The 27,651-nt window shown below is 44.3% G+C and overlaps 1 protein-coding gene across 2 annotated transcripts in view; it reads left to right on the top strand.

The window, feature by feature from the left end:
- Window positions 1–27,651, top strand: part of GPR158 (G protein-coupled receptor 158) — a 313,324-nt gene that overhangs the window by 234,708 nt on the left and 50,965 nt on the right. For both annotated transcript variants that reach the window (XM_075315542.1, XM_075315543.1), the window contains 2 exons: window positions 12,741–12,850; window positions 22,521–22,759. In XM_075315542.1, coding sequence (XP_075171657.1) covers window positions 12,741–12,850; window positions 22,521–22,759 — 349 coding nt within the window. The remainder of the gene's footprint in view (window positions 1–12,740; window positions 12,851–22,520; window positions 22,760–27,651) is intronic.

The raw sequence follows: 27,651 nt of genomic DNA, 5'->3' as shown, positions 1-27,651 counted from the left end.
AGACATCAAACACTTGAACAAGGATGGAAGAATAGACTTTTTGGGAGAGCTTTTCTTCAGCAGGGGCAGGCAAGTTGGTCAGAGTTGATAGCAAGATGGATGGAGCAAAATACTGGGCAATCCTGGTGAAAAACCTATAGGAGGCTGTAAAATACTTGAGACTGGGGCATAGGTTCACCTTCCAGCCTGATGACTCTAAACATCCTGCCAGAGCTACAATGGATGGTTTAGATGAAAGCATAGTCATGTGCGTGAATGGCCCAGTCACAGTCCAGACCTAAATCCCATTGTGACATTGTGGCAAGGCTTGACAATTGCTGTTTACAGATGCATCCATCCAAGCTAAAGCTATTTTGCAAAGAAGAATGGGCAACATTTCAGCATCTAGATGTGCAAAGGTTGTAGAGAGAAACTCCAAAAGACTTGCAGCAGTAATTGCAGTGAAAGGTGGTCCTACAAAATATTGACTGAGAGGGCTGAATACAAATGCACATCATAATTTTCATATTTATATTTTTAAAGTAGTTTTAAAAACATGTATCATTTCCTTTACACTTCACAAATACTTGCTACTAAGTGTTGGTATATGGCTAATGATGCCCGAGCGTGCTCGTCACTGCTCGATACTCGATTGAGCATCAGGGTCCTTGGGTACAATTCGTGGTTGGTTGAGTATCAATGTGTCAGGGTTTCCCCTTCCTGTCCACATGGCTAGGGGGTGGAGCCTTCTCCCGGGCCTCACTTCCGGAGCTGGGATGCTTTAAATTCTGTCATCTCCGGTGAACCATCGCTGGCTATAAGCTTAGCGCTGCTTTGCCTGTGAGTGCTAGTCCCTGTAAGTGTGATCCTTATCCGGTCCTTCTCTGTCCCCTAAGCCTCTGTCTGTGTTCTGTCCCCTAGTCGTTCTGCCATTCCTCTGTCCCACCTCCTTCCTTCCCACAATAGCCCCGGTTGTTCCCCCCACTCGATTGTTTTCTCTGGTACTGACCTCGGCCTGATCTCAACTCCTCCTCTGCTAGTTCCTCCGGTCTTCCTGCTGTCCGTACTGTGTATGACCCGGACCCATCTGACCATCCCCCACATGCTCCACAGCTTTAGCTGTCCGGCTGATGCTGGCAGACACTGCATTAGCACACACTGGGAGTTCCCCTCCTTGCTCATTCAGCTCTGTGTAGTGTCTTTCCCTGCAGGACTCCAGCTCTCCCTGCTGGCAGCCTGACACAAAGGTGTTTCAATGTGTCCTTCGTGAAACATCGAACACACTGCACATGCTCGCTTCAGTGAATAATGGGAGTGGGCATCTCAGTGAGGACCACTTGTAGTCTCTGAATGGCCCTCACTGGACCCTCCCTCCACCGGAAATGCTTTGCTTATGGCTGGCTGTATGTGATAGGGGAGAGCCAAACTGCCCAATCATTGACTTACTCGAGTTGAGGCCATCCATGAGTCCAACCTGTTTGACAAGACTAAGGCTGTGTGCACACGTTGCGTTTTTTACCGCGGAAATGCTGCGTTTAGAACCGCAGCGTTTCAGTGGCAAATTGCATGCGTTCAGCTTTCCCAGCAAAGTGTATGAGAAAGCCGAAAAATCAGTGCACACACTGCGTTTCTAAACGCAGCGTTTTGGATGCCAAAAATCGGTGCGGAAAGAAAAGCAGCATGTCACTTCTTTTGTGCGGTGTGGCTGCGTTCTCTCCCCCATTGAATCAATGATGTGGGTCAGAACGCAGCTACACCGCAGTGAGCTGCTTTTTTGTTGCAGTCCGCGGGCTTTGTCGGCATGCCAGAACGCAGGCATTTACCTGGAAGTGAGGTCAAGAGGTTTCCTGTTGACCTCACTTCCTGGCAAAGTCCTGGAAAGCCCCCGGTGTCGCCAAAGTGCCCGCCCCGACCCCAACCCCCCTCCCGAAAATCCAACATGGCCGGCCGCAACCTACTCCTATGATTTCTGTCGCATGTGCCTTAAGACATGCGACAGAAAAATGCCCCCCAGGCCCTGCCAGGTCACCCCCTATTCCCCCGGTATTCCCCCTTACCTGTACGGTCGCAGCGCTGATCCCCCGCGGCCCCCTCCTCCTTCACAGCAGACGCCGGTCAGTGCGGTCACATGAGCAGAGCAGCTGACAGCCAGCACTGTGTTCAGAGAGCTGTGCTGGCTGCTCGCACTATGCAGCTGTGACCCGGGGAGAGTGGGTGCAGATTTTTGGCACCCACTCTCCTCAAATGGAGGGTCTGCCCTCCTAGAAAATGGGGGATACGTTCCCTGAACGTGCCCCCATATTCTAGAAGGTCCAGAGCCGACGTGGGACGTCCAAATGGATTTCTGCAGACCCGTTTTTTTCAAATTTTTTGATTAAATTGGAGAACAAGGGAATGATTTGGGGAGTGTTTTTTCTAATAAAAAATTTTTTGTCATTTTTTTTTGCTTTTGTTTACTGTCAATTAGTTATGTCTGGTATCTGATAGACGCTGTGACATCACTAATTGCTGGGCTTAATGCCAGGTGACATTACACATCTGGTATCAACCCCATTTATTACCCCGTTTGCCAACGCACCAGGGCGCGGGATGAGTTGGGGCGAAGCGCCAGGATTGGCGCATCTAATGGATGCGCCACTTCTGGGGCGGCTGCGGCCTGCTATTCTTAGGCTGGGAAGAGTCCAATAACCATGGCTCTTCCCACCCTGAGAATACCAGACCCCAGCTGTCAGCTTCACCTTGGCTGGTGATCTAATTTGGGGGGACCCCACGTTATTTTTTTTTTTAATTCTTTATTTATAAATTTAAAAAAAAAGCCTGGGGAGCCCTCCAAATTGATCACCAGACAAGATGAAGCTGCCAGCTGTGGTTTGCAGGCTACAGCTGTCTGCTTTACCCTGACTGGCTATCAAAAATAGGGGGGCCCCACGCAATTTTTTTCATTTTTTTTTTTTATAAATACTAAGCTAGGCACCCTTTAGTGCCACATGAAATGTACTAAAGGTGCCAGCTTAGAATATGCAGGCGGGGGTGGGACGTTATATATATTTGACATCCATTCATCCATTGACGCTTTTTTGGCTGTGTGCCCACAATCAGGTTTTGCAGCGTTTTGGGCGCTGAGTGTTTAACCTGCATCCATAACGCTGCGTTGTGCAGTAGAAGCACAGTGGAAGGATTTTTGGAGATCCCGTGCCCACTGTGCTTCTTTTCTCCGCAGCATAAACTGACCGGTGGCGTGGCTTCCCGAGCCTCAGCATGTCAATTTATGCTGTGGAGACAATAGTGCTCTCTGCAGGTAGAATAGAGCTAAAGTCCACAGCAGCCTGAACCCAAATCGTGGGCATGGCCAGCTGTGTTCTCCTGTTGACAACATTCACATCTCTGCAGGAAGGCTGGCACTGTGTACTAAACGCCGTGTCGCTGGATCACGGCCACATAGCCTAAAAGTGAGAATATTGTTGCTACAGCAACATTTTGGGTGAAGTAGCGGATGATTCAAAATGCTTAATATACTCCTGAATAAAATCCTTGAGGGAAGCAGATTCCAAAATGGGGTCACTTGTGGGGGTTTTCTGACGTATAGGTACCCAAGGGGCCCTGCTAATGTGACATGGTGCGCAAAGTATATTTCAACTTTTCCAAAATTCAAATGGTGCTCCTTCCATTCCAAGCCCTCCCATTTATCCAAACAGAATGTGGAGAAGGAAATGACATCACAGGGTTTTTTTTCCAAAGGTTTGTGTTCAACCAACTTTATTAACACTGACAAGTCTTAAAAAACGCACCTAAAAAAACGCATGGAAAACGCATGAAAAACGCATGCGTTTTCGATGCGTTTTTCTCAAAAAGCATTGTTTACAATTCTCCCCTCTGCCAGAGAGTGCGTTTTTTTCCGCGCTGAAAAAAAGCAACGTGTGCACATAGCCTAAAGAGCATTCGAGCATTGTTCTGTTCGCTTATCATTACGAGTAGCGAGCACCGAGCATAGTTGTGCTCGCTCATCACTACTGTATATATCACATAAAATCCTAATAAAATGGATTTGTTTGTGGCTGTAATGTGAAAACGTTCACGGGGTATGAATACTTTTTCAAGGCACTGTAGATGACACAGGATCCACCATTCACAATAGGTGATGGACACAACTCACCTCCTCTCCCTTCTTGCATAATGACATATGTAGAGGTCACAGTGCATGCCCAGAATACTCCAACATAGAAATCAAATAGTCCAGGTTAAAATGTAATAAGAATTTTATCAGTATTTATCTTTATTTCTATAAAAATTATTATTATTATTATTATTAATTTCAGTATTTAGCATTATTTCAATAAAAATATTATTATTATTAAAAATTATTTCAGTATTTACCATTATTTCTATAAAAAATATTATTATTATTGTTATTATTAATATTATTATTAATTTATTGAAAAAAATATAGTATTGAATCAAACCATTTAAAATACATAAATTCTATTTGATTAAAGTGCAGATTTATTTATTATTTTGTGACTGATGACTTATTTAAAAATTGGAGTATTTCGGTAATAACCTAAATCCAGACTCCTGCTATTGCCCAGTGAATCTGTTGGAAAAATACACAGATGCAGACGACACAATTTGTCATAAACCACCAGTGTCTATGGAAGGGCTGACAGGAAAGCCATAGGGAATTAAGCTCTGCTTTCCATCTTTATTATCACACATCTTCTGTTTGTGAGTGGAGCGATTCTAATAACAGGACCTCCTACAGGGACATAACCATTGATGTGAGCACATTTATCTTTTAGGAATATTGAATTGCTTTGTTTTTTTATGGTATATACTGTACAAATAATGTGCAAAAGTTTTAGGCAGGTGTGGAAAAAATGCTGCTATGAAAGAATTCATTAAATAAAAGAAGAGTTGATAGTATTTTGTTTATTAATAAAAATAAACTAAGGGAATGAATAAAAGAGAAATCAAAATTGGATCAGTATTTGCCCTTTCTTTGCCTTCAAAACACAATACATTTTTCTACATAGGGATATTGTAGGATTATAGTCAAGTGAATAAATAACCAATTATGTGATAATGATCCCCATTTTCATATATAGGTTAAAACAGTCATTAACTAAAACAAAAACAGCCGTGTAGGAGGCTGAAAACTGGGAAAGGAACAGTGAAACTCTGGTAGAAAGGTGAGGTTGTGTTACGTCATACACCATGCCAAGATTGAGCACCACAGGACACAAGGTAGTTATACTTCAACAGCAAGGTCTCTCCCAGGCAAATATTTTGAAGCAGACTGGGGTTTCAAGATGTGCTGTTTAGGGAAAGAACCAGGAAATGTGCAACACTGAGGACTTGCTTGTGCTGTGGTTGGCCAAGGAAACTTAGTACAGCAGATAAAAGACACATCATCCTTACTTCACGTCAAAATCAAAAGATGTCCACTATCCATCAGTGCCATCAACTCAGAATAGACAGCAAGCAACCAATAGGACAGATACATCCATCTATTATTGGGAGAGGTCTGACCAGGAGTAGCCTTCATGGAAGAATTGTGGCCAAAAAAAAGCCATGACTTCGACATGGAATCAAGGCCAACTGACTCAACTACGCATGAAAACATAGGAACTGGGGTGCAGAAAAACTACAGCAGATGCTTTGGACTGGAAAGTCAAAATTTGAAATATTTTACTGTAACAGACGTTTGGTTGCTAAAGGGCTGGAGACTGGCACAATAAGTGCCGACAGGCAACCATTAATCATGGTGCAAGGTCCTTGCAAGTTTGGGGTTGCATTTCAGCAAATGGTGTTTGAAATTCGGTCAGGATTTATAGTGTCCTCCTTGCTAAGAAATAGAAATATAGGCAAATACTTAGAAATTATGCAATACTATCAGGGAGTAGGGATGAGGGGACCTGTGGAAATTTGAGTTCGCCGGGTTCGGCCAGACTTTAGCTAAACTTTGGTGCTGTAAAATACCTATATGCCATTTTGGTCATAGTAATGGCTCGAGGGCTGCAAATTGAAGCAAAATGTGGATAAGAGCAGGATCATTGCTCTGCAAACAAATGTGGACAATGAATAATAAAAAAAGTGATATGGGGATCCTCCTATTTTAGATAACCAGAGAAGGTGTAAAGCAGACAGCTGGGGGCTGAACTTACCATGAACTGTCTAATTTACTTTGGCTAGTTATCAAAACTATAGGCGATCTCACACTTTTTTTTTTTCCCAAACATTTTTATTGATTTTCCAAATTTTATAAAAACCATAACAAAATGAGTATGATTACAATCAATTGACAGAGTATGGTATAGAAAAAGAAAAAGTGGGGTAAATCCCCCTCTTGCTAGTCCAGATTATTCTTTCATGAAAAATGACAAGTAATGAAACCACACTTTTTTAATGATTAATTTTAATCATTTAAAACAACGACGTGAGGTTCCCCAGTCAAGGTAAAGCAGACAGCTGGGGGCTGGTATTATCCGGCTGGGAAGGCCCAAGTATATTTGTCCTTTTCCAACCTAAAAATAGCAGTCCGCAGCCACTCGAGAAGTGGAGCATCAATTAGAGAGAGAGCCTAGCCACCACTTACTGAAACCCATCTTTGTGTCTCTGCTCATACAGCTGAATTATACTTTACAACAGACAGTGGACAGAAAGTTAGACAGAAGGAAGAGAACTTATGGCAGTTTGTAATGATTTGGGGTAAAGCAAGATATTCTTTACTTAAAGTGATTTAACTTTTTATCGTACTATCTATCAAATAGGATCAAGTTGTATGAATGTACAGGGACCAGTGAATTATATGCCATCACTGTAAAATCTATGATAATCTTTTTATCCAACACAGAATGTCAGACCTTGCACTTACATGATCGCTGGATGTGCAGAATAAGCATTATAGAAACTTGTCTAGTTAATATCCAGAAAGGAAAAGATGTGTTATAAATATCTGAAGTAAAACTACAAGAAAGCAGATATGTCCAAAACCATTTATTCTTTACTTCTATGAGTTAATGTAGCCTGTCAGTAGTCTGCACATGATGGTCTGAATCAGTACTGTACAAGGTTTTGGGCAGGTGTGGAAAAACATGCTGCAAAATAACAATACTTTAAAAAAAACAGAAGTTTATTTAATTTAATAGTTTCTTTTTATCAGTTAAAATGCAAAGTGAATGAACAAAAAAGAGAAAATCTAAATCAAATCAATATATGGTGCCATCACCATTTGCCTTCAAAACAGTATTAATTCTAATCTGTGCACTTGCATACAGTTTTTAAAGGGAACCTGTCAGCAGAAATTTCGCCCAAAACCTAAAAGATTCCCCCTCTGCAGCTCCCGGGCTGCATTCTAGAAAGGTTCCTGTTATTATTGTGCCCCCTTTCTGACCAAAATAAAGACTTTATAAAGTGGTACCTTTTTGTATTCAGATACTGTAAATGTGACACGGGGGCGGGCTCTCTGGCGTCCGTTATTCTGCTTCCTGGTCCTGTATGCCGCCCCCATCGCTCCTTTCCATAGCTGATGCACCGCCCACTGCTCCAGCCATCCCCGCGCATGCCCAGTGCCAGTCTCACGGGACTGAGCAGTGTGACCGCTGGTGACGTGTGCGCAGACAAGTGATTATGGGCGGGGCTGTGATTATCAGCAAGTACCCGCCCATAATCTCGTGAGCGCGCAAACCTCACCAGCGGTCACACTGTGCTCAGGGTAGATGCTAGACTGTATGGGCTCCTTCCAGGGATGACGTCCCCTTTGTCACGTGATAGTATTTTGAACACGCCCCTATCACGTGACAAAAGGGACGTCATCCCTTGAAGCAGCCCATACAATCTAGCACTACCCTGAGCACAGTGTGACCGCTGGTGAGGTTTGCGCGCTCACGAGATTATGGGCGGGTACTTGCTGATAACAATCACAGCCCCGCCCATAATCACTTGCCTGCGCACACGTCACCAGCGGTCACACTGCTCAGTCCCGTGAGACTGGCACTGGGCATGCGCGGGGATGGCTGGAGCAGTGGGCGGTGCATCAGCTATGGAAAGGAGCGATGGGAGCGGCATACAGGACCAGGAGGCAGAATAACGGACGCCAGAGAGCACGCCCCCGTGTCACATTTACAGTATCTGAATACAAAAAGGTACCACTTTATAAAGTCTTTATTTTGGTCTCACATGGGGCACAATAATAACAGGGACCTTTCTAGAATGCAGCCCAGGAGCTGCAGAGGGGGAATCTTTTAGCTTTTGGGCGAAATTTCTGCAGGCAGGTTCCCTTTAAGGAATCCTGGAAGGGAGGTTGCTCCAAACATCTTGCAAAATTAACCACAGAGGTATATGACTTCAGATGTAGCAGAGCTGGAATCATAGTGCGACCCCATGTAGATTATGTCGGACCTGCAGGGGTGGTTTCGGAGTTAATAATTGGTGAAAGAGGGTGGGGTTTTTGTATTTTATTTCAAATAAAGGATTTTTTCAGTGTTTGTGTGTATTTCTTTTTACTTACAGATTAGTAATGGGGGGTCTCATAGACATGATTTTGGCACACGTGTGTCCTCCTTGTGATATCCATAATAATACATGGAGATCAGGCACTCCTATAATCACTTGTCCCTGGCGCTGCTCTCTGTGGTGCTGATTAGGGATGATCAAATACCTCAAATATTCGGCTTCGCAAATATTTTCTGAATAGGTCGCCGCTATTCGACTATTCGCGAATATTCGATGCGCATTGTAAGGCTATGGGAAACCCGAATAACAACTATTCGGAACTATTCGGGCTTCCCATAGACTTACATTGTGCATCGAATGTTCGCATAGCGGCAACCTATTCGTCGGATATTCGCGAAGCTGAATATTTGAGGTATTCGATCATCCCTAGTGCTGCTGACTCCGGCCGCCGCTGTCTCCCCTCTGCTGTTACTTCCAGGTCGCGGTGCTGTGAATATTCATGAGCATAATTAGCCTGCCTGGAAGCAGGAGACAGCAGCGGCTGGAGACAGCAGCGCTGGAGACAGGTGAGTATAAAAATCATTTAATTTCAAAGATACGTGTTTTCTCTGGTACATGTCCTGTGGTTCACATCACTGTGTGGTCCGTGGGACATCAGTGATGCCAGAGAAAAACACATTTTTCTCTGTGTGGAACACACGGACATACGTGAGCGCCACATGGAAACACGGTCAGTGAAAAATCACTGATGTGTGCGCAGACCCATTGATTTTAATGAGTCTGCGTATGTCCGTGATTCCGGTATGTATGAAGAGGCCTTATACATGTACTGATGTGTGAAGGCGGCCTTATACATGTACTGATGTGTGAAGGGGGCCTTATACATGTACTGATGTGTGAAGGGGGCCTTATACATGTACTGATGTGTGAAGGGGGCCTTATATGTGACGCCCTGGGCAAGCCAGGGGTCACAGGTCACAACACCACCACACCCTACACCCCAGTTAGGAACACCAAAGCTACACAAAAATCCTTGTTGCCTTCCTCCAGGAGCTGGTGTTCACACCAGGGGGTGGGCCAGGCGGTTGGCTTCGCCCACCGAGGAGTACACAGCTCTGGAGGCGGGAAAGCCAGGCAGTTGAGTGATGAGTTGAAGTCTAGCTGAGGGCTAGAGTGGAGTCCAGCTAGGGCAGTGAAAGTGAAAGTAGAAGGAAGTGAAGTGGAAAAAGAGGAAAGTAGGAGTAGTGACAGTTTGTAAAGCTTGAAGTTGGTCCAGGTGTGTGCCCCGGACAGTGACAGCAAGGTCAGCAGACGGCGGTGATAGTCTGCAGGGGGACTGCTCGGAGGTTGCTGGAAGGACCGCGGACGGGTGGTGACCCGGTGGTCTGGAGCAGTATACGAAGAACAGTCAGCACCAGGGCAGGGGCCTTTCGGATCCCGGCAAGGCTAGGAGTCGCCATAATTTGCCAAATCCGTCAGTGAAGGGGACGTCTGTCTCCCAACAACCAAGTCCCGATTGAAGGCAACAGTCCAACCGTAACAGAGAGACACCGCGACCGCCAGGGCACCAGTTTCTCAGGGCCAGCGCCTGTGGGCAAAGTAGGGCTCCTCCGGCCCATATCCATAGGTGGGAACCCATCACAACCATCATCATCTTAGGTGCAGGAAAAGGGACCGTCACCGTCAACTACTAGGTAAAAGCAAGTGCAGCCGTCCGTGGGAACCGTCTTTCCAGCCGTGTGTTTTACCGAGAACTGTGTCATCGTCTCAGGCTGAGTGAGTACCACAGTGCCGCAAGGCACAGCGCTGCCCCCCCCGCGTCCCTGCGCCCACCAAGCTTTGCATCTCCCACCTCATCGCTGGGCCCCGGGACAACCAACCCCCTACCCACGGAGGGGAGGACTAACATCTGGCTGCTCCATACCATCACTCCCGGGATCCCCATACAGAGCAGCGGTGGTGCCAACAAATCACCACAACCGTGGGTGGCGTCACGGACAATAAACAATCCCCACTCCCAAACAACCCCTTTCACTCACGGGCGAGGAGCGCCGCTAGAGTCCCCGGGATCCGGCCCATCGCTCGAGCCACCGAGCAGCAGCAGGCCGCGGTGGCCGCGGCAGCCGGACCCGAGCAGTGGGAGAAGCGCGGCGTCCCCTCCTCCGCCCGCGACATATACATGTACTGATGTGTGAAGGGGGCCTTATACATGTACTGATGTGTGAAGGGGGCCTTATACATGTACTGATGTGTGAAGGGGGCCTTATACATGTACTGATGTGTGAAGGGGGCCTTATACATGTACTGATGTATGAAGGGGCCTTATACATGTACTGATATGTGAAGGCGGCCTTATACATGTACTGATGTGTGAAGGGGGCCTTATACATGTACTGATGTGTGAAGGGGGCCTTATACATGTACTGATGTGTGAAGGGGGCCTTATACATGTACTGATGTGTGAAGCGGGCCTTATACATGTACTGATGTGTGAAGGGGGCCTTATACATGTACTGATGTGTGAAGGGGGCCTTATACATGTACTGATGTGTGAAGGGGGCCTTATACATGTACTGATGTGTGAAGGGGGCCTTATACATGTACTGATGTGTGAAGGGGGCCTTATATATGTACTGATGTGTAAAGGGGGCCTTATAGAAATGGTTTTGGTCATCCAAATGTTTTAGTCTAGTTTATCATTTGTGACCCTTCAAATGTTGGAAAATTTTTGTTCAGTGGTTTTCCAGTACCATAATGGAGAATAAACGCTGTCTAATTTTTGGTGACTAACGTGCAACATTTTACTGCTTATTGAAAGAATCCTTCAACTATTTACGATAAAAAGGTGCAACACAAACAAAAAAAAAGGCCTCTTTTGAATTTGTGCTAATGCAAACACTGTGCGTCCATCTTGATTTATTTGGCGCAAAATTCGCCAGCAAAAAAAGTGGACAAGACAAAAAATTACTTAATGAAAAGTCGGCAAATAATGAATCTGGTCCTCTATACTGTATGATTCTATGTTTGCTGGGAAACGTACTGATTTTTTTTTTTTATTATTTTTCTCTATTTGGATGGGGATAAGTACTTTAAATTTAGAGTGTTCGGCCCAATTTACAGTATAGCATTAGACCGAAGCAAGCATAACACAGCTGGATATTATATATTTCCAACTGATCTTTGCAAGAATACAATTTCTTTTTTCTTATCTATAATATTCGAGAAAAATAGACATAGAACATAGAGAGAAATAAACCGGGTGCATTTAGTGGTCCAGAGAGAGAGACTGGACCATTAGCTCCTCGTGATGTGGTGATAGATGGCTGACCCAGCTCTTCTAAATGTTTTTTCACCTCATTAGTTTGTAAATTGCCCTTGGTTTATGCAGTGGGCTGAGAAGCTATTCTAAATCCATTTGCTTTATGTTTGTTTGTATGTAATAAACCTGAGATATTTTTACCTACAAACTCCGCACTTCCAGCGGGGTAACGTTAAGCTTGTGGGCCCCAATGAAAAATCTCCAACAGGGCCTTTAATATTATTGATCTTCTCATATGGACCAAAGGGACTATTTGCCCTTCCCTAAAGGCCGCTTTACACGCTACGACATCGCTCAAGCGATCTCGTAGGGGTCACGGAATTTGTGAGGCATATCCGGCCACTTTAGCGATGTCGTTGCGTGTGACACCTATGAGCGATGTTGAATCGTTGCAAAAACGTTCAAAATCGCTAATTGGTGACATGCCCCCCTATTCCCAATTATCGTTGCTGCTGCGTGTACGATGTAGTTCATCGTTCCTGTGGCAGCACACCATCACTATGTGTGACACCGCAGGAATGAGGAACCTCACCTTACATGTGGCCGCCGGCAATTAGGAAGGAAGGAGGTGGGCGGGATGTTACGTCTCTCTCATCTCCGCCCCTCCGCTTCTATTGGGCACCCGCTTAGTGACGTCGCTGTGACGCCGAATAAACCAGCCCCTTAGAAAGGAGGCGGTTTGCTGGTCACAGCGACGTCGCTAGGCAGGTAAGTAGTGTGACGGGTCTGAGCGATGTTGTGCGCCACGGGCAGCAATTTGCCCGTGTTGCACAACCGATGGGGGCGGGTATGCACGCTAACGATATCGGTAACGATATTGCAGCGTGTAAAGCGGCCTTTAGGCTCCATGGAATACAACTTCTCCACCCTCTGTGACTATACCGTTGGGTAATTCTTATTTATTTACAACTTTTTGAAAAATTGTGAAATGTCTAAAGTACAAAAAAAGCAAAAACTTAATCATGATTGTCAACTGTCCCTTTTCCAACAGGTTATTATCCTATATTTTGATCCAAGCACTTTTCGCTGCATTCTCCTTCGATGGGTTCGACTTTTGGGATTCGCAATTGTCTACGGAACTGTGACATTGAAGTTATACAGGTATCATACACTATTTTTCTCAGACAATATAATTCTGACTTTTACATCTTTCATTGTCTTATCAATGTACATAGTTTCTTTATTATGTTATCTCTATTATTATTTCTTTCTTTTATTTAAAAAACACAGAATATCCACCTAATTAAAGGGGTTATCCCACCGATTACAGATTACCTATCCACCGGAGACGATTTGATACTACTTTGTTTCCCTGAAAATAAGTCCTAGCCCGAAAATAAGCTTGAATATGATTTTATAAATGTCGTATGCTTGAAATATAAGCCCTATTCCATAAATAGGCCCTAGTTACGCCCATCACTACCCTTGAATTGAGAGCGAAAGATCAATCAGGAGAAACAAACATTTCTGTAATAAGGTCTGTGATAGACCTTCACTGGCCAGCCACGCTGTGGAGTAGTTGGATGCATGTGATGGAGCATTCTTGGCCCAGTCTTGACATTTTATCTTATGTTTCTTGTTCAAAGGTGGTGTTTTTCAGCCTTCCTTACCTTGGCCATGTCCCTGAGTATGGCATACCTTGTGCTTTTTGATACTCCGGTAAGGTTGCAGCTCTGAAATATGGCCAAACTGGTGACAAATGGCATTTTGGCAGCTTCACGCTTGATTTTCCTCATTTCATGGGCAGTTATTTTGCGCCTTTTTTTCCCAACATGCTTCTTGCGACCCTGTTGTCTATTTACCATGAAACGCTTGATTGTTCGGTGATCACGCTTCAAAAGTTTGTCAATTTCAAGACTGCTGCATCCCTCTGCAAGACATCTCACAACTTTGGACTTTTCAGAGCCAGTCAAATCTCTCTTCTGACCCATTTTGCCAAAGAAAAGGAAGTTGCCTAATAATTAAGCACACCTTATATAGGGTGCGGATGTCATTACACCGCACCCCTGCTCATTACAGAGATGCACATCACCTGATTTACTTAATTGGTAGTTGGCTCTCAGCCTATACAGCTTGGAGTAGGACAACATGTATAAAAAGTATCATGTGATCAAAATACTCATTTGCCTAATAATTCTGCACACAGTGTATAACAAATATGTTTATTTTCATCTGTACTGTTGATCTATAAAAATAAAAATTAAAATGATGGTTACTCTGTAATATAGTCAAAGGGTATCTTTTCTCTCTCAGAGCAGCAATATTTGGTCCTTATTTTATCTACCTACTGTTGTTCAGAGTTTCATCCTATAATTAGTGCAGAGCTTTCTTCTACTTTCCTCTTGGCTGTCCTATTTGGCAGCAAAATTGGCATCTTGTCTAGGACAGATTCATCAAACCTTAAGGGTTTCTGGTCTGCTTTGAGGTCAATACATGTCCCTATATATTGAACTTGCTTTTTCTTTACAATAGTTTGACTTGTTAGATCAAAACTTGTAGGCTGGGTAACATCATGATACATTTTCATAGAAACAAAAACAATTTTTGATGAAGAACTTCAAATCAACTGCAAAGAAATAGGGAGGAATTAACATTAAAAATGTCCACAATAAGACACAAACAATAGATCCACAACAATTTGCAGCTTTTTTCATCTTTCAAAGGTTTTAAAATGTGACAAGACATAAGTAAAATATCACCTATATTATACAAGTGCATCTCAATAAAAGAGAATATCATCAAAAAGTTAATGTAGTTCAGTAATTCACTAGAAAAGCGAAACACATAGCCCTCTTCCCTATGTACTAGTTTTTACAAGCTTTTAAAATGGTCCCTTAAGCGGGCTTTACATGCTACGAGATTCCTACAGCGATCTCGTTGGGGTCACGGATTTTGTGACGCACATCCGGCCGCTGTAGCGATCTCGTTGTGTGTGACTCCTAGGAGCAATTTTGGATCGTTGCAAAAACGTCCAAAATCGCTCCTCGTTGACATGGGGGTCCTCTCCCAATTATCGCTGCTGTCGCGTGGGCGAAGTTGATCCTCGTCCCTGCGGCAGCACACATTGCTGTGTGCAGTGTGACACCGCAGGAACGAGGAACCTCTCCTTACCTGCCATACGCCAGCAATGAGGAAGGAAGAAGGTGGGCGGGATGTTCGTCCCGCTCATCTCCGCCCCTCCGCTTTGATTGGGCGGCCGCTTAGTGACGTCGAGCGAACCGCCCCCTTAGAAAGGAGACGGTTTGCCGGTCACAGCGACGTCACCGAGCAGGTAAGTACATGTGACGCTGCTGTAGCGATAATGTTCGCTACGGCAGCGATCTTCACATATCGTCATAACGATATGGGCGGGTGCTATCACGCTCGCCATCGCTTGCATCGGCTAGCGATGTTGCAGCGTGTAAAGCCACCCTTAGTCTGGTTCAGTAGGCTACACAATCAGGGGGAAGATTGCTGACTTGACCAGTCCAGAAGGCAGTCATTGACATACTCCACATGGAGGGTAAGCCACAAAAGGTCATTGCTACAGAAGTCGGCTGTTCACAGAGTTCTGTATTCAAGCATATTAATGGGAAATTGAGTGTAAGGAAAAAGTGTGGTAGAAAAAGGTGTAAAAGCAACCACCGGGATAACCGCAGCCTTGATAGGATTGTTAAGGAGGGGCCATTAAAAAATTTGGGGGAGATTCACAAGGAGTGGACGATATATATAATATATATATATATATATATATATATATATATATATATATATATATATATATATGATCAGTAACCTCTTCCCAAGCTGGCGATTTTTCAATTTTGCCTTTTTTGCTTATTCCTCTTTTTCCAAGAGCACTCAGAACTTTAGGGCTTATTGTATATGGGAAAAATTGTAGTTTTGACTTTATTTTATGCTAAAGTTTTTATTTATTTCAGTGTTTAAAAAAACCTTCAGAATCTTGTAAAAACATTTTTATTTTTTGCTTCTATTATTTGTGTTTCTAAGAGCCAAAACTTTTTTATTTTTCCATTGATGGAACAGAGCTTGATTTTTTGTGTGCTGAATTTTTTGTTCTTATTGATACCATTTTGGGGTCCAACTGATCACTTTTCATTGAATTTTTGGGGAAAATGCAATGACTTAAAAATGGTAATTCTTTAAGCTATTTTTTTTCCTTTTGACGTTCAATGTATAGTTTAAATCATTAATTTTGATGATTCGTACTTTTTCAGATTTGATTATGACAAATACTATTTTTTTATATTTTTTAATTTAATTGCGAGGGACTGATATGACCCAGTACATGACCTCACCAGCAACCAGGCTATTTTAATGTCACTAATAAATGGTTAAACAGTAGTGATCAGAGCTACTGTAGTAACACAATAGACATCTGTTTAGTATGAAGTGGGATCATCTTCTGAGCACCCGAATGTGACCTGTGCCAAAAAATGTATGTAAGAAGTTCTTACAGGAATAAAACTTTGAGGGTCAGGAATTAACGGGATAAATGGTTGTCTCCCTGTTTTTAGAGACTAGTGACAGCTTTAGGACTTGAGCCTCTGATCTCTATCTGGGAGTCTACATTTAAATGTTGTTTTGTTCCTCTTGGTGCTGAAACAGTTAATGTCAGTTTTGCTACTAGAAGCTTTCCAGCAGTGCAGGTCAGCTGTAGCTTGCTCTGTAACCACACCCCTTTGGGGTTAAGTAGCAGAGTTTCCCAGCAATCTATGCTGATTATACAAAACCGTTTGTATTCTGGCCGCCTTGGTGGAAGGAGCTGCTGTGTATTCGTCCTGATGTCATATCCTCTCCAGTTTGGTTGTTATTCCCGTTTGTCTCACCTACCCTCTTGTTGTATTAGTGCAGCAGTGGGCCTAGTGACCCTTACCTTCCCACTCGCTAGTCAGGACTATTGAAGTGTCATTTCATTGCTTCAGGTTCCTGCTCGACAACAGGTGCAGAGCCTGTATCGGGTCTGGCTAGGAGTTCAGGGTACAGCGGCAGGTAAAGGCAGGTGCCCCATCTACCCTCTGACTAGCACCAAGGACCACCATTATTATAGTGTTTCTGGTGTCCCCCTTGTTTGTGGTTTTGTTGTGGGGTGTTTTTGTGGTGCGTACAGACATCTGTTGGTCAGCACGCACCCGCCATGTGTAAAACGTGACAATAGCCTAAGGTTGTGCATTCCAGACTTCCAGTGCAGCTTAAAAAAGTCTTGGCAATAAAGGTGAGAGCTTCGGATAATGGATTTTGTCTGGCTTATATGCCTGTTTAATCTTTTCTAACCACCGCAGTAACAATTGCTGCAGAGTAAATATTTTTTTATTGTTAAAAAAAAATCTCCAAATAAATAAAAAAATATAAAAAGTATAAACATTTTGGTGAATGATACATAGACTATTACATTTGATTATTCGTATAACACACAATGATAAGAAATTCTTTATTTAGTCTTCTTGAGATGGAAAAAAAACTATTGATTTATTTTGTACCAAGTCATTTCTGGGAAATAAGCAAGATGTGACGTATTAGTGTAAAGAAACGCAATGTAATGCTGCCACCAGGGGGAGCCAGAGCTCTGCAGCAGACGACACTACACAGAGCTATGAGAACCAGGAAGGAAATGCACAGCGTTCTCATGCACTGCCTAATCAGCACAGCTGAGAGGCAGAACTGCAGGGTTTGTGAGGAATAGTCAGACAGGCTGGGTCAGACACCGTACGGGCAGAAGCAAGACCGGAGGAGCAAGCAGAAGCGAAGTCAAAGTCAGGCTAAGGTCAGTACCGAGGAAGCAACCGAGTGGGGAATAGGAGGGGGGACAGGGGACTGGAGGGACGACCAGGGGACGGAACACAGACAAGGGCACGGGGGCACAGGAACAGACAGATCAGGATATCACTCACAGGACCAGCAATCACAGGCAAAGCAGAGCTAAGCTTTTAAGGCATCCAGGGGCCGGAAGTGAGGCCTGAGAGATGGCTCCGCCCCCTAGCCATGTGGATAGGGAGGCGAATCATGACACGCAATCTCATTACCATCAGCCCTGCGCAATAGGTAAAACATGACTGAAATAAACTCTTAAGGCCGCTTTACATGCTGCGATCTCGCTAGCGAGCGTACCCGCCCTCGTCGGTTGTGCGTCACGAGCAAATCGCTGCCCATGGCGCACAACATCGCTCAGACCCGTCACACTAGTTACCTGCCTAGCGACGTTGCTGTGACCGGCGAACCGTCACAAAGTGGCCGCCCAATAGAATTGGAGGGGCGGAGATGAGGTGGACGAACATCCCGCCCACCTCCTTCCATCCTCATTGCCGGTGGCCGCAGGTAAGGTGAGGTTCCTCATTCCTGCGGTGTCACACATAGCGATGTGTGCTGCCGCAGGAATGACGAACAACCTGCGTCCTGCAACAGCAACGATAATCGGGAATAGAGCACCGGGTCAACAAGCAACGATAAGGTGAGTATTTTTGCTCGTTAGCGGTCGCTCGTACGTTTCACACACAACGACATTGCTAACGAGGCTGGATGTGCGTCATGAATTCCATGACCCCAGCTACATCGCATTAGCGATGTTGCTGCGTGTAAAGCGGCCTTTAGATGTGAACACGTACCAAATGTTTCACCGATACATTTTAGATTTTGGCATTTGGGTAAAATGATGAGACTTTGTGCATAACCACGGCTGTAGTTACAGTTTCTGCTGCACGAGGCACTAAGATTGAATAGGTCCTAGTTAATCAGTTGCCAATTTTGCAAACACAGTGAAAATCACTGTGCTAAAGCGGAAGAATTGTCACAGTTTGGATTAGGTTTCTATGTGGCTTACAAAGGTGGAACATTCGCAGTTGCAGGAGGCCCTCCGAGCCAGGGGTTGCAGGGGGCCCACCGGGTGCCTGCACTGTGATACACGCTGCCAGCCAATCAAAAGCTGGCAGCATTCATCTGCGTCCCCGTGACTGAAGCGGCACATGACAATGACGTCATACATTGCCATAGCACGAACGCCGATGAAAGCTGCCGGCCACACAGTGCGGCAGGTGGGTCAGGGGTGAGTACAGTATATACCAGAAGGGGGACACTATATACAAGGAGCGGCTGAAGAGAGGAGCATATATAGCAGGAGGGGGACAGTATATACCGGGGGGACATTATATACCAGAAAGTAGGCAGTGTATTCCAGGAGGGACCCAGGAGATGAGCATATACACCAGGAAAGGGACAGTATATACGAAGAGGGGTCCAGTAGGGATACAATATATACCAGGAGTGGGACAGTATATACCAGGATGGGGGACATATATACCAGGATGGGGGACATAATTTCTAGGATGGGGGGAGATTCCAAGATGGGGAGCATATATACCAAGATGGGGAACATGTATACCAGGATGGGGAACATATATACCAGGATGGGGAACATATACTGTATACCAGGGTGGGAAAACATATATACCAGGATGGGGGACATATTTACCAGGAAAGAGCCCAGGATGGGGTACATTAGAACAGGATGGGGGACATTACTACATAATGGGGGGAGGGCAACTTGAATGTCTTTATAGGATTTAGAACAATAAATGTATACATACATATACATGCATCTGACTAACATGCAAGGATGGGGGGCAGGTCCAAATTTTTCACTAGCGCCCATCAAACTCTAGTTACGCCACTGGTGTTTTAGACACTTTTTCATGTCTTACTATACATTTGGAAATACAGTATGTCCAGAAAAGAGGATGGCGGTTTAAATACATTTTCCAAATTACTCCTGTGTGCACATTTCAGTTTCTAGATGTGGCGCCCTGGACTAGCCAGGTCGTCACAGATAACACACAAACACTCCCACCCCCATCAGACAGTGACACCAGCCAAACAAAAACCCTTGTTGCCTCCCTCCAGTGTCTGATGTCCACACTAGGTGGGGCGGAGCCAAGCGGTTGGCCCCACCCACCGAGGAGTTCACAGGCCTGGAGGCGGGAAAAGTGAGAGTTAGAGTTTGGAGTTTGAGGAGTGAGGAGTGTGCACTTCAGTGTCTGGGTTTGTGGCCCAGGCACTGACAGCAAGGTTGGCAGACAGTAGTGAAGCAACGCGGAACCGTAGGACCGAGGTCGGGCTTTGGCAACCCTGCATCCCAGCCATCCTGCCTCCCCGTCACCTCACCGGGCCCCGGGACCACCGACCCCTACCCACGGAGGGGGAAAACAACATCTCAGCTGCTCCCCACCATCGCTCCCGGGATCCCCGTCACCAGCAGCGGTGGTGCCCATCTTCACCACAATCCGAGAGTAGCGTCACGGACTAAATCCCCCAAACCAACCACCCCTTTCACTCACGGGCGAGGAGCGTCGCTCGAGTCCCCGGATCCGGCCCACCGTTCGAGCCACCGTGCAGCAGCAGCCGCAGCAGCGCCGGACCTGAGCGTTAGCGAGCGACCAGCAGCAGTGACGGCATCCTCCCCGCCCACGACATAGACCAGTTGCCCTTTTGGCACATTAGAATAAAGAATGGCACATGTTATGCAGAGGCAAAGTTATAGGAGCTTTAAGTTACAGGGATGGTTTATTACCGGTCGCTTCCGCATTAGGAGGTCAGTGGTGCCAATAATAATATCCCTCAGATATCTGCCAGAATGTGTTCACGATTTGTAGCTGCATTTGTTCTATTCTAATGAACAAGACAGGTGCATAGTGTAGCATCGGTGTCACTGCACTGCGCTGCCTCTCCCCAGCAGTGACACTCACTCACCACCGCAGACAAACTGCACCTTCCTGGCTTGCTTTCCCATAGTCCTCCGTGTGTCAGTTTCCTTCCTCCTCCTCCTCCTGGGGCTTGTGCACACCATACAGGTCTCCCGGGAATGCGCACGCACCTGCCTTGTTGCTTTTGAGTGGCACTAGGTACTTAAGGCACCCTGCCACTAGGGAAGGGGCCTGAGCAACTTGGTCAGTTAATCAGTATTGTCCCTCTAGCTAACTAGTTCACAGTTCCCTTTGTCCACTGTTTGTTACCTGTGCCAAAGTCCATCAACCTGTACCTGTCACCCCGCCTTGGCTGTACCCTCAGTACCTGCCTGTTCTGGCTGTAGAGTCTACCTCAGCTGTCCCCACTTGCACCTATCAGTTCTAGATACTTCGCCTTTCCATACTTGAGCCCGTTCCTGTCCTGAAGTGAGGTTCCACAGTGTCGGTCATTGTCCTCGGAGTGGCATCTAGCGTCTGCTTTGGTAGGTGCTTAGTCAAGCCCTGCCCACTAAAGTGTAAGCCCGGGGACCCCAGTGCTCCATTGGGTCCACTCCCGCTTGCCGCCCCATCATCACTTGCAAGTGTTATACATAATACCTGCAGATTAGGCGTTCATATGTGAAGATGTAACATCCTTAGCACCGCTCGCCTCCTGATGTGGAAGTGAGCGACACTGGACAACGCCTTCAAAAAAGGTACTGTATATGCAGTATGGTTAGTTGTGGCATATCTACCTCCTGGATCCAGACCTATCTGGTCAGACGTGTACTATGCAGCTGATGAATTAACCCAACCAAGCCCTAATATGATTTTTGTTCCGTTATAAAACAGATTATAAACTGAGCATTATCAGAGACTTAATATTTAATTGAACACATACAGTGTTTGCATGTTCAATTAGGCTTGTCTATACTATGTATAAGCTGGAGCAGAGGTAATGCCTTGCCCGTACCAATAATTCATAAGGAGATTAATGAGCAATCGTACTGTGCTCATTCTACACTGCTGGGAGGGTTTTATCAGATTAAAACACAGAGAAAATAGATAGAAAACTTTACATAAAAAATAAGCTATACGACTAATGAATATAAAGGAGCTGTCCCGCCATCTGAAATTACATTTCTCTGTTAGATCTTGTATTACATAGCAATATTTCAATTGCGGTCATTAAAAAAAATGCTCCTGTGTGTACGGATCACTGTCACATATTGGGACGTTTCGAAAGACTTCTATGATTCCGGGAGATTTGCCAACTCTTCTAAGAATGTTGGAGGTCTGCCATTTTTTTTCTGGAGCCTCCAGTACTAGAGCTGAGCAAATTAATTTAGGACAAATCAAATTTGTCACAAGTTTCCTGAAAATTTTGGATTCTAACAACTCTAAAATTTTTCGGGAACCAAATTGCAAATATATATTAAAATAGCTTGGAAAAAGTGAACATAATATTAAAAAAACACATTATACTCATCTGACATCTTCTCCATCATCACTGTAGTTCTTGGGTCCTCCTCAAGGTCTTCACCTTTGGGTTTTTCATGTGGGGGGCAGTGTGTGTCTCAGAACCAGAAGAACCACAGTGTGAAGACCTGCGAGGAGGACCGAAGAGCTACATCACCAACAAAAGGAGCATTAGGAGTCAGGTGAGTCTAGGATAGGTAAATATAATGTGTTTTTATTAACCCATTCCTGAACCTTTGTTTATAAGGCTTTGGGGTTTGGAGAGACCTTAGAGTATAATGGCAATTAGGACCCTTTCGATAGGGCTCAAATTTATTCTGACCAAATTTAATCTGCTGGCCAATTCCAGCAAATTTATCGAAAATTAATTTTGGGAGATTTTCTCATCTATATAAAGGACATTTTGGCCGTGTTGGAAATTGTGAATAGTTGGATGTTCTGAAAAACAATAAAATGTCTTTAGGCGGTGCCATAACAAGTATGTAATAGCAGTATTTAGTCACAGGAATGTTTTTTTTTAACACCACAAGATGCCAGGAACTGGCAAACGCTAAGTCTATTTTTTTCTGTTCTTCCAGGGTTCTGAAGGTGTTCCTCTCTCGGACAGCCCAGCGCATCCCGTACATGACCAGTTGTAGAGTAATGAAGATGCTGTCTGTAATTCTGCTATTAGTCCTCTGGTTCCTTGTTGCTTGGACATCTGCTGTTTTCCAGAACATGGATCGAAATATTCCTCTGATTGGCCAAGGAGAAACGTCTGACCATTTCCAGTTTAAGATGTGTCTGATAGATCGATGGGATTACATGATGGCCATTGGTATGTTGGACTGATACAGATAAGGTTTCAGCTCATTTCATTGTTTAGGGATTGGTTTTAACTTGGTGTAGAATATTATTTAACTTTAAAACACTGAAAGAAGTACTAGGTTATACATTTTGTAGTCCCAATATTCTATCTGTAGAATAACCTATCAATATTAGATTGGTGGAGGTTCTGACTCTCGGGATAGAATGGCTGCAGGGTTCTGATAGGTATCATCCCAGAAAGGAGAAGTAGAGAAATACTCCATAAGAGTAAACACTGGTGTAAGATCCAGCTGGTGATCAATTGAAGCCGTGAAGATTGAATATTTAAAGAGGTTGTCCACTACTTTTACATTGATAGCCTATCCTAAAGGCCGCCTTACACGCTGCGACATCGCTAAAGCAATGTCTTTGGGGTCACGGAATTCGTGACGCCCATCTGGCTGCAGTAGCGATGTCGTTGCGTATGACACGTGCGATCGAAAATCATCACAAACACATGCAAAATCGCTAATCGTTGACATGCTCCCCTATTCCCAATTATCGTTGCTGCTGCAGGTACGATGTTGTTCGTCGTTCCTGCGGCAGCACACATCGCTATGTGTGACACTGCAAGAACGAGGAACCTCACCTTACCTGCGGTCGCCGGCAATGAGGAAGGAAGGAGGTGGGCGGGATGTTCGTCCCGTTCATCTTCGCCCCTCCGCTTCTATTGGGCGGCCGCTTAGTGACGTTGCTGTGACGCCGAACGAACCGCCCCCTTAGAAAGGAGACGGTTCGCCGGTCACAGCGACGTCGCTAGGCAGGTAAGTAGTATGACGGGTCCGCGCGATTTTGTGCGCCACGGGCAGCGATTTGCCCGTGACGCACAAACGATGGGGGCGGGTACACACGCTAGCAATCTTCCTAGCGAGATTACAGCGTGTAAAGTGGCCTTTAGGATAGCTCATCAATGTATGATCAGCTGGGGTCCGACACCCGGCACCCCCACCGTTCAGCTGTTCTTGGTACCAGCGGCAGTCAGCTGGAAGTGCTCAGTTCCGGGGTTGCCCTGTTTACTGCACATACACCTCCCATTCAAACCAATAGGAGACGGAAGTGCAGTACCTGGATGCTATCAGTTGACAGGGCAGCTCCAGAACTGAGCATTTCTGTCCTTTTCAATGTAAGTACAACTGCCTCCCCAGGTCTAAGATATCTATTTAATAATATATGCAGGTTATATTATGATTTCTGCTGACAGATCCACTTTACGACCGATAAGACTTCTCACAGTGACTTTATTCACATTGTTTTAATACGTTTTACGTCTTCCAGGAGCGCTGTAGACACATCGCTATGAACCAATTTAAATGTTACTCATCTAAAAATTTGGTATATGTTAATATTATGCAAATAAGCAGCTGCAATTTCCTTAAATCTTTTCTTTTTAAAGTAGGACACTTGATTCATTTTCATTATCTCAGCGAACACATTAGACTTGAAGACACGCTTAATGTTACTTTTAAGCCTTGTTCTCAGATAGCGGGTTCTGATCATAATAAAGAAATATTACAGCGATTCAGGATTACAACAGGACAATGTTCTGGAAAAGAAATAATTGAAAAACGAAATCATTTTCCTAACTTTTTTTACAGTTCCGAATATAGCGCCAACTTATTCCACAGCACAGTACAGAGATTATTATTAATCACCACAGTCCTTTTGCCCTTCAAAATCTCAAAGGGGCCAATTTCAAGGCCCTAGCAGTATGTTTTGGCGGCATCATACACAGAAAGATCACACAAACTCCATTTCAATGGAGAAATGTGCCCAATGATCAACTTTAGGCTACAAATAGTGGGTTCTTGGGGCACACCATAGGGAAGGAAAATTTAGCCACATCAACATTGGGAACATACACCAACTTGGGACATCTGCATTTGGTGTCTACAGCTAAGGCTACATTCACACGACCGTCCCGTCCATTTTTACACATATGCATCCCTGTGACAACCACATCTGTTCCATTCCGCATATGGTCATCTTTCCATCCGTATGGCTTCCATTTTTTTGTGGTCCGCAAAAAAACGGAAGAAAGGTTTGTGCCATAATCCAGGATCCATTACATACAGTTAAAAGCTAGAAAGATAGATAGATAGATGATAGGAAAGACATATATAATGTCCCACTCCCCTGCATTTTGTAAGCTTGCACCTTTTAGTGCCTTTCATGTGGCACTAAAGGGTGGTTAGCTCCAAATTACATATTATCCTCCAAAAAATGACTTGGGGTCCCCTCCTATTTTTGGTAGCTCGCAAGGTGAACAGACAGCTGCAGTCTGCAGACCGCAGCTGGCAGCTTCACCTTGGCTGGTAATCCAAAACAGAGGGCACCCCACGCTGTTATTTTAAATTAAATAAATAATTTAAAACAAAACACGTGGGGTTTCCACCAAATTGGATCACCAGCCAAGGTAAAGCGGACAGTTGTGGTTTGGTATTCTCAGGCTGGGGAGACCCATGGTTATTGGACCCTCCCCAGCCTAAAAATCGGTAGGAAGCAAGTCCTTTATCCGTCATCCAGACAAATTTCACATGATCTCTGCTGTCGTTCAGCAGTACCGCAGTATTAATACTAATATCTGGTCAACAGTATACATGTATATGGACACTAACCACAATTTCTAGGGTCTGTCTCTATCTAAAGCTGACCATAGATCATAGGATTATTGAAGAACAAGATGTCATTTGGCCAACAACTGTCTGTCCACACTCCCCCATACACATGAATACTCGGCTCTGGCCAAAAGTAAATCTGTTCTCAAAGGAGAGAAAGCCACTACCAAATGGCTCTGAGAGCAGATAATCTACTGAAAACCAAAAATGTTGGGAAGGAGAATTCAATCTGTCCTATCCATATCTGTCCAATCATCATCTGTTGGTGAAGAGTTGGGATGCCCCCTTACATCTTAAATTTTTGGCCAGTATGCCGATATTTGTGGTTTTGGCTGATTTTAGTCCAATGTATATAGGGGGTGAAATAGTACTGACATCTACGTAGCTTTACACAATACTCTATATAAACTTTACTATGTAATTGGCACTTCTTGATTTATTGGCTTTTTCGATAACATTTGACATTACATACAGTCATATGAATAAGTTTGGGCACCCCTTCTAATGTTAACCTTTTATCTTTATAACAATTTGGGTTTTTGCAACAGCTATTTCAGTTTCATATATCTAATAACTGATGGACTGAGTAATATTTCTGGATTGGAATGAGGTTCATTGTACTAACAGAAAATGTGCAATCCGCATTTAAACAAAATTTGACCGGTGCAAAAGTATGGGCACCTCAACATAAAAGTGACATTAATATTTTGTAGATCCTCCTTTTGCAAAAATAACAGCCTCTAGTCACTTCCTGTAGCTTTTAATGAGTTCCTGGATCCTGGAAGAAGGTATATTTGACCATTCCTGTTTACAAAACAATTCCAGTTCAGTTAAGTTTGATGGTCGCCGAGCATGGACAGCCCGCTTCAAATCATCCCACAGATTTTCAATGATATTCAGGTCTGGGGACTGGGATGGCTATTCCAGAACATTGTAATTGTTCCTCTGCATGAATGCCTGAGTAGATTTGGAGCGGTGTTTTGGATTATTGTCTTGTTGAAATATCCATCCCCTGCGTAACTTCAACTTCGTCACTGATTCTTGCACATTATTGTCAAGAATCTGCTGATACTGAGTTGAATCCATGCGACCCTCAACTTTAACAAGATTCCCAGTGCCGGCATTGGCCACACAGCCCCAAAGGATGATGGAACCTCCACCAAATTTTACTGTGGGTAGCAAGTGCTTTTCTTGGAATGCCGTGTTTTTTTTGCCTCCATGCATAACGCCTTTTTGTATGACCAAACAACTCAATCTTTGTTTCATCAGTCCACAGGACCTTCTTCCAAAATGTAACTGGCTTGTCCAAATGTGCTTTTGCATACCTCAGGCGACTCTGTTTGTGGTGTGCTTGCAGAAACGGCTTCTTTCACATCACTCTCCCATACAGCTTCTCCTTGTGCAACGTGCGCTGTATTGTTGACCGATGCACATTGACACCATCTGCAGCAAGATGATGCTGCAGGTCTTTGGAGGTGGTCTGTAGATTGTCCTTGACTGTTCTCACCATTCTTCTTCTCTGCCTTTCTGATATTTTTCTTGGCCTGCCACTTCTGGGCTTAACAAGAACTGTACCTGTGTTATTCCATTTCCTTACTATGTTCCTTACAGTGGAAACTGACAGTTTAAATCTCTGAGACAACTTTTTGTATCCTTCCCCTGAACAACTATGTTGAATAACCTTTGTTTTCAGATCATTTGAGAGTTGTTTTGAGGAGCCCATGATGCCACTCTTCATAGGAGATTCAAATAGGAGAACAACTTGCAAGTGGCCACCTTAAATACCTTTTCTCATGATTGGATACACCTGCCTATGAAGTTCAAAGCTCAATGAGGTTACAAAACCAATTTAGTGCTTTAGTAAGTCAGTAAAAAGTAGTTAGGAGTGTTCAAACCAAGAAATTGATAAGGGCGCCCGTAGTTTTGCACCGGTCAAATTTTGTTTGAATGCATATTGCACATTTTCTGTTAGTACAATAAACCTCATTTCAATCCAGAAATATTACTCAGTCCATCAGTTATTAGATATATGAAACTGAAATAGCTGTCGCAAAAACCCAAATTGTTATAAAGAAAAAAGGTTAACATTAATATGGGTGCCCAAACTTTTTCATATGACTGTAGTGGGGATTTTGCGGAGACAACATTATTTAGATGTTTGGCATTAAACTAAGGACAATGTTCCAGGTAGAATATTGTTGTTTTGGGAACAGGACGTAATTGAAGGATCAACTCAGCTAATCCTGTA

This window comes from Anomaloglossus baeobatrachus, chromosome 6 (genome assembly GCF_048569485.1).
Source record: "Anomaloglossus baeobatrachus isolate aAnoBae1 chromosome 6, aAnoBae1.hap1, whole genome shotgun sequence".
Classification (NCBI taxonomy): domain Eukaryota; kingdom Metazoa; phylum Chordata; class Amphibia; order Anura; family Aromobatidae; genus Anomaloglossus; species Anomaloglossus baeobatrachus.
This window is presented reverse-complemented; position numbering and strand designations above follow the sequence as displayed.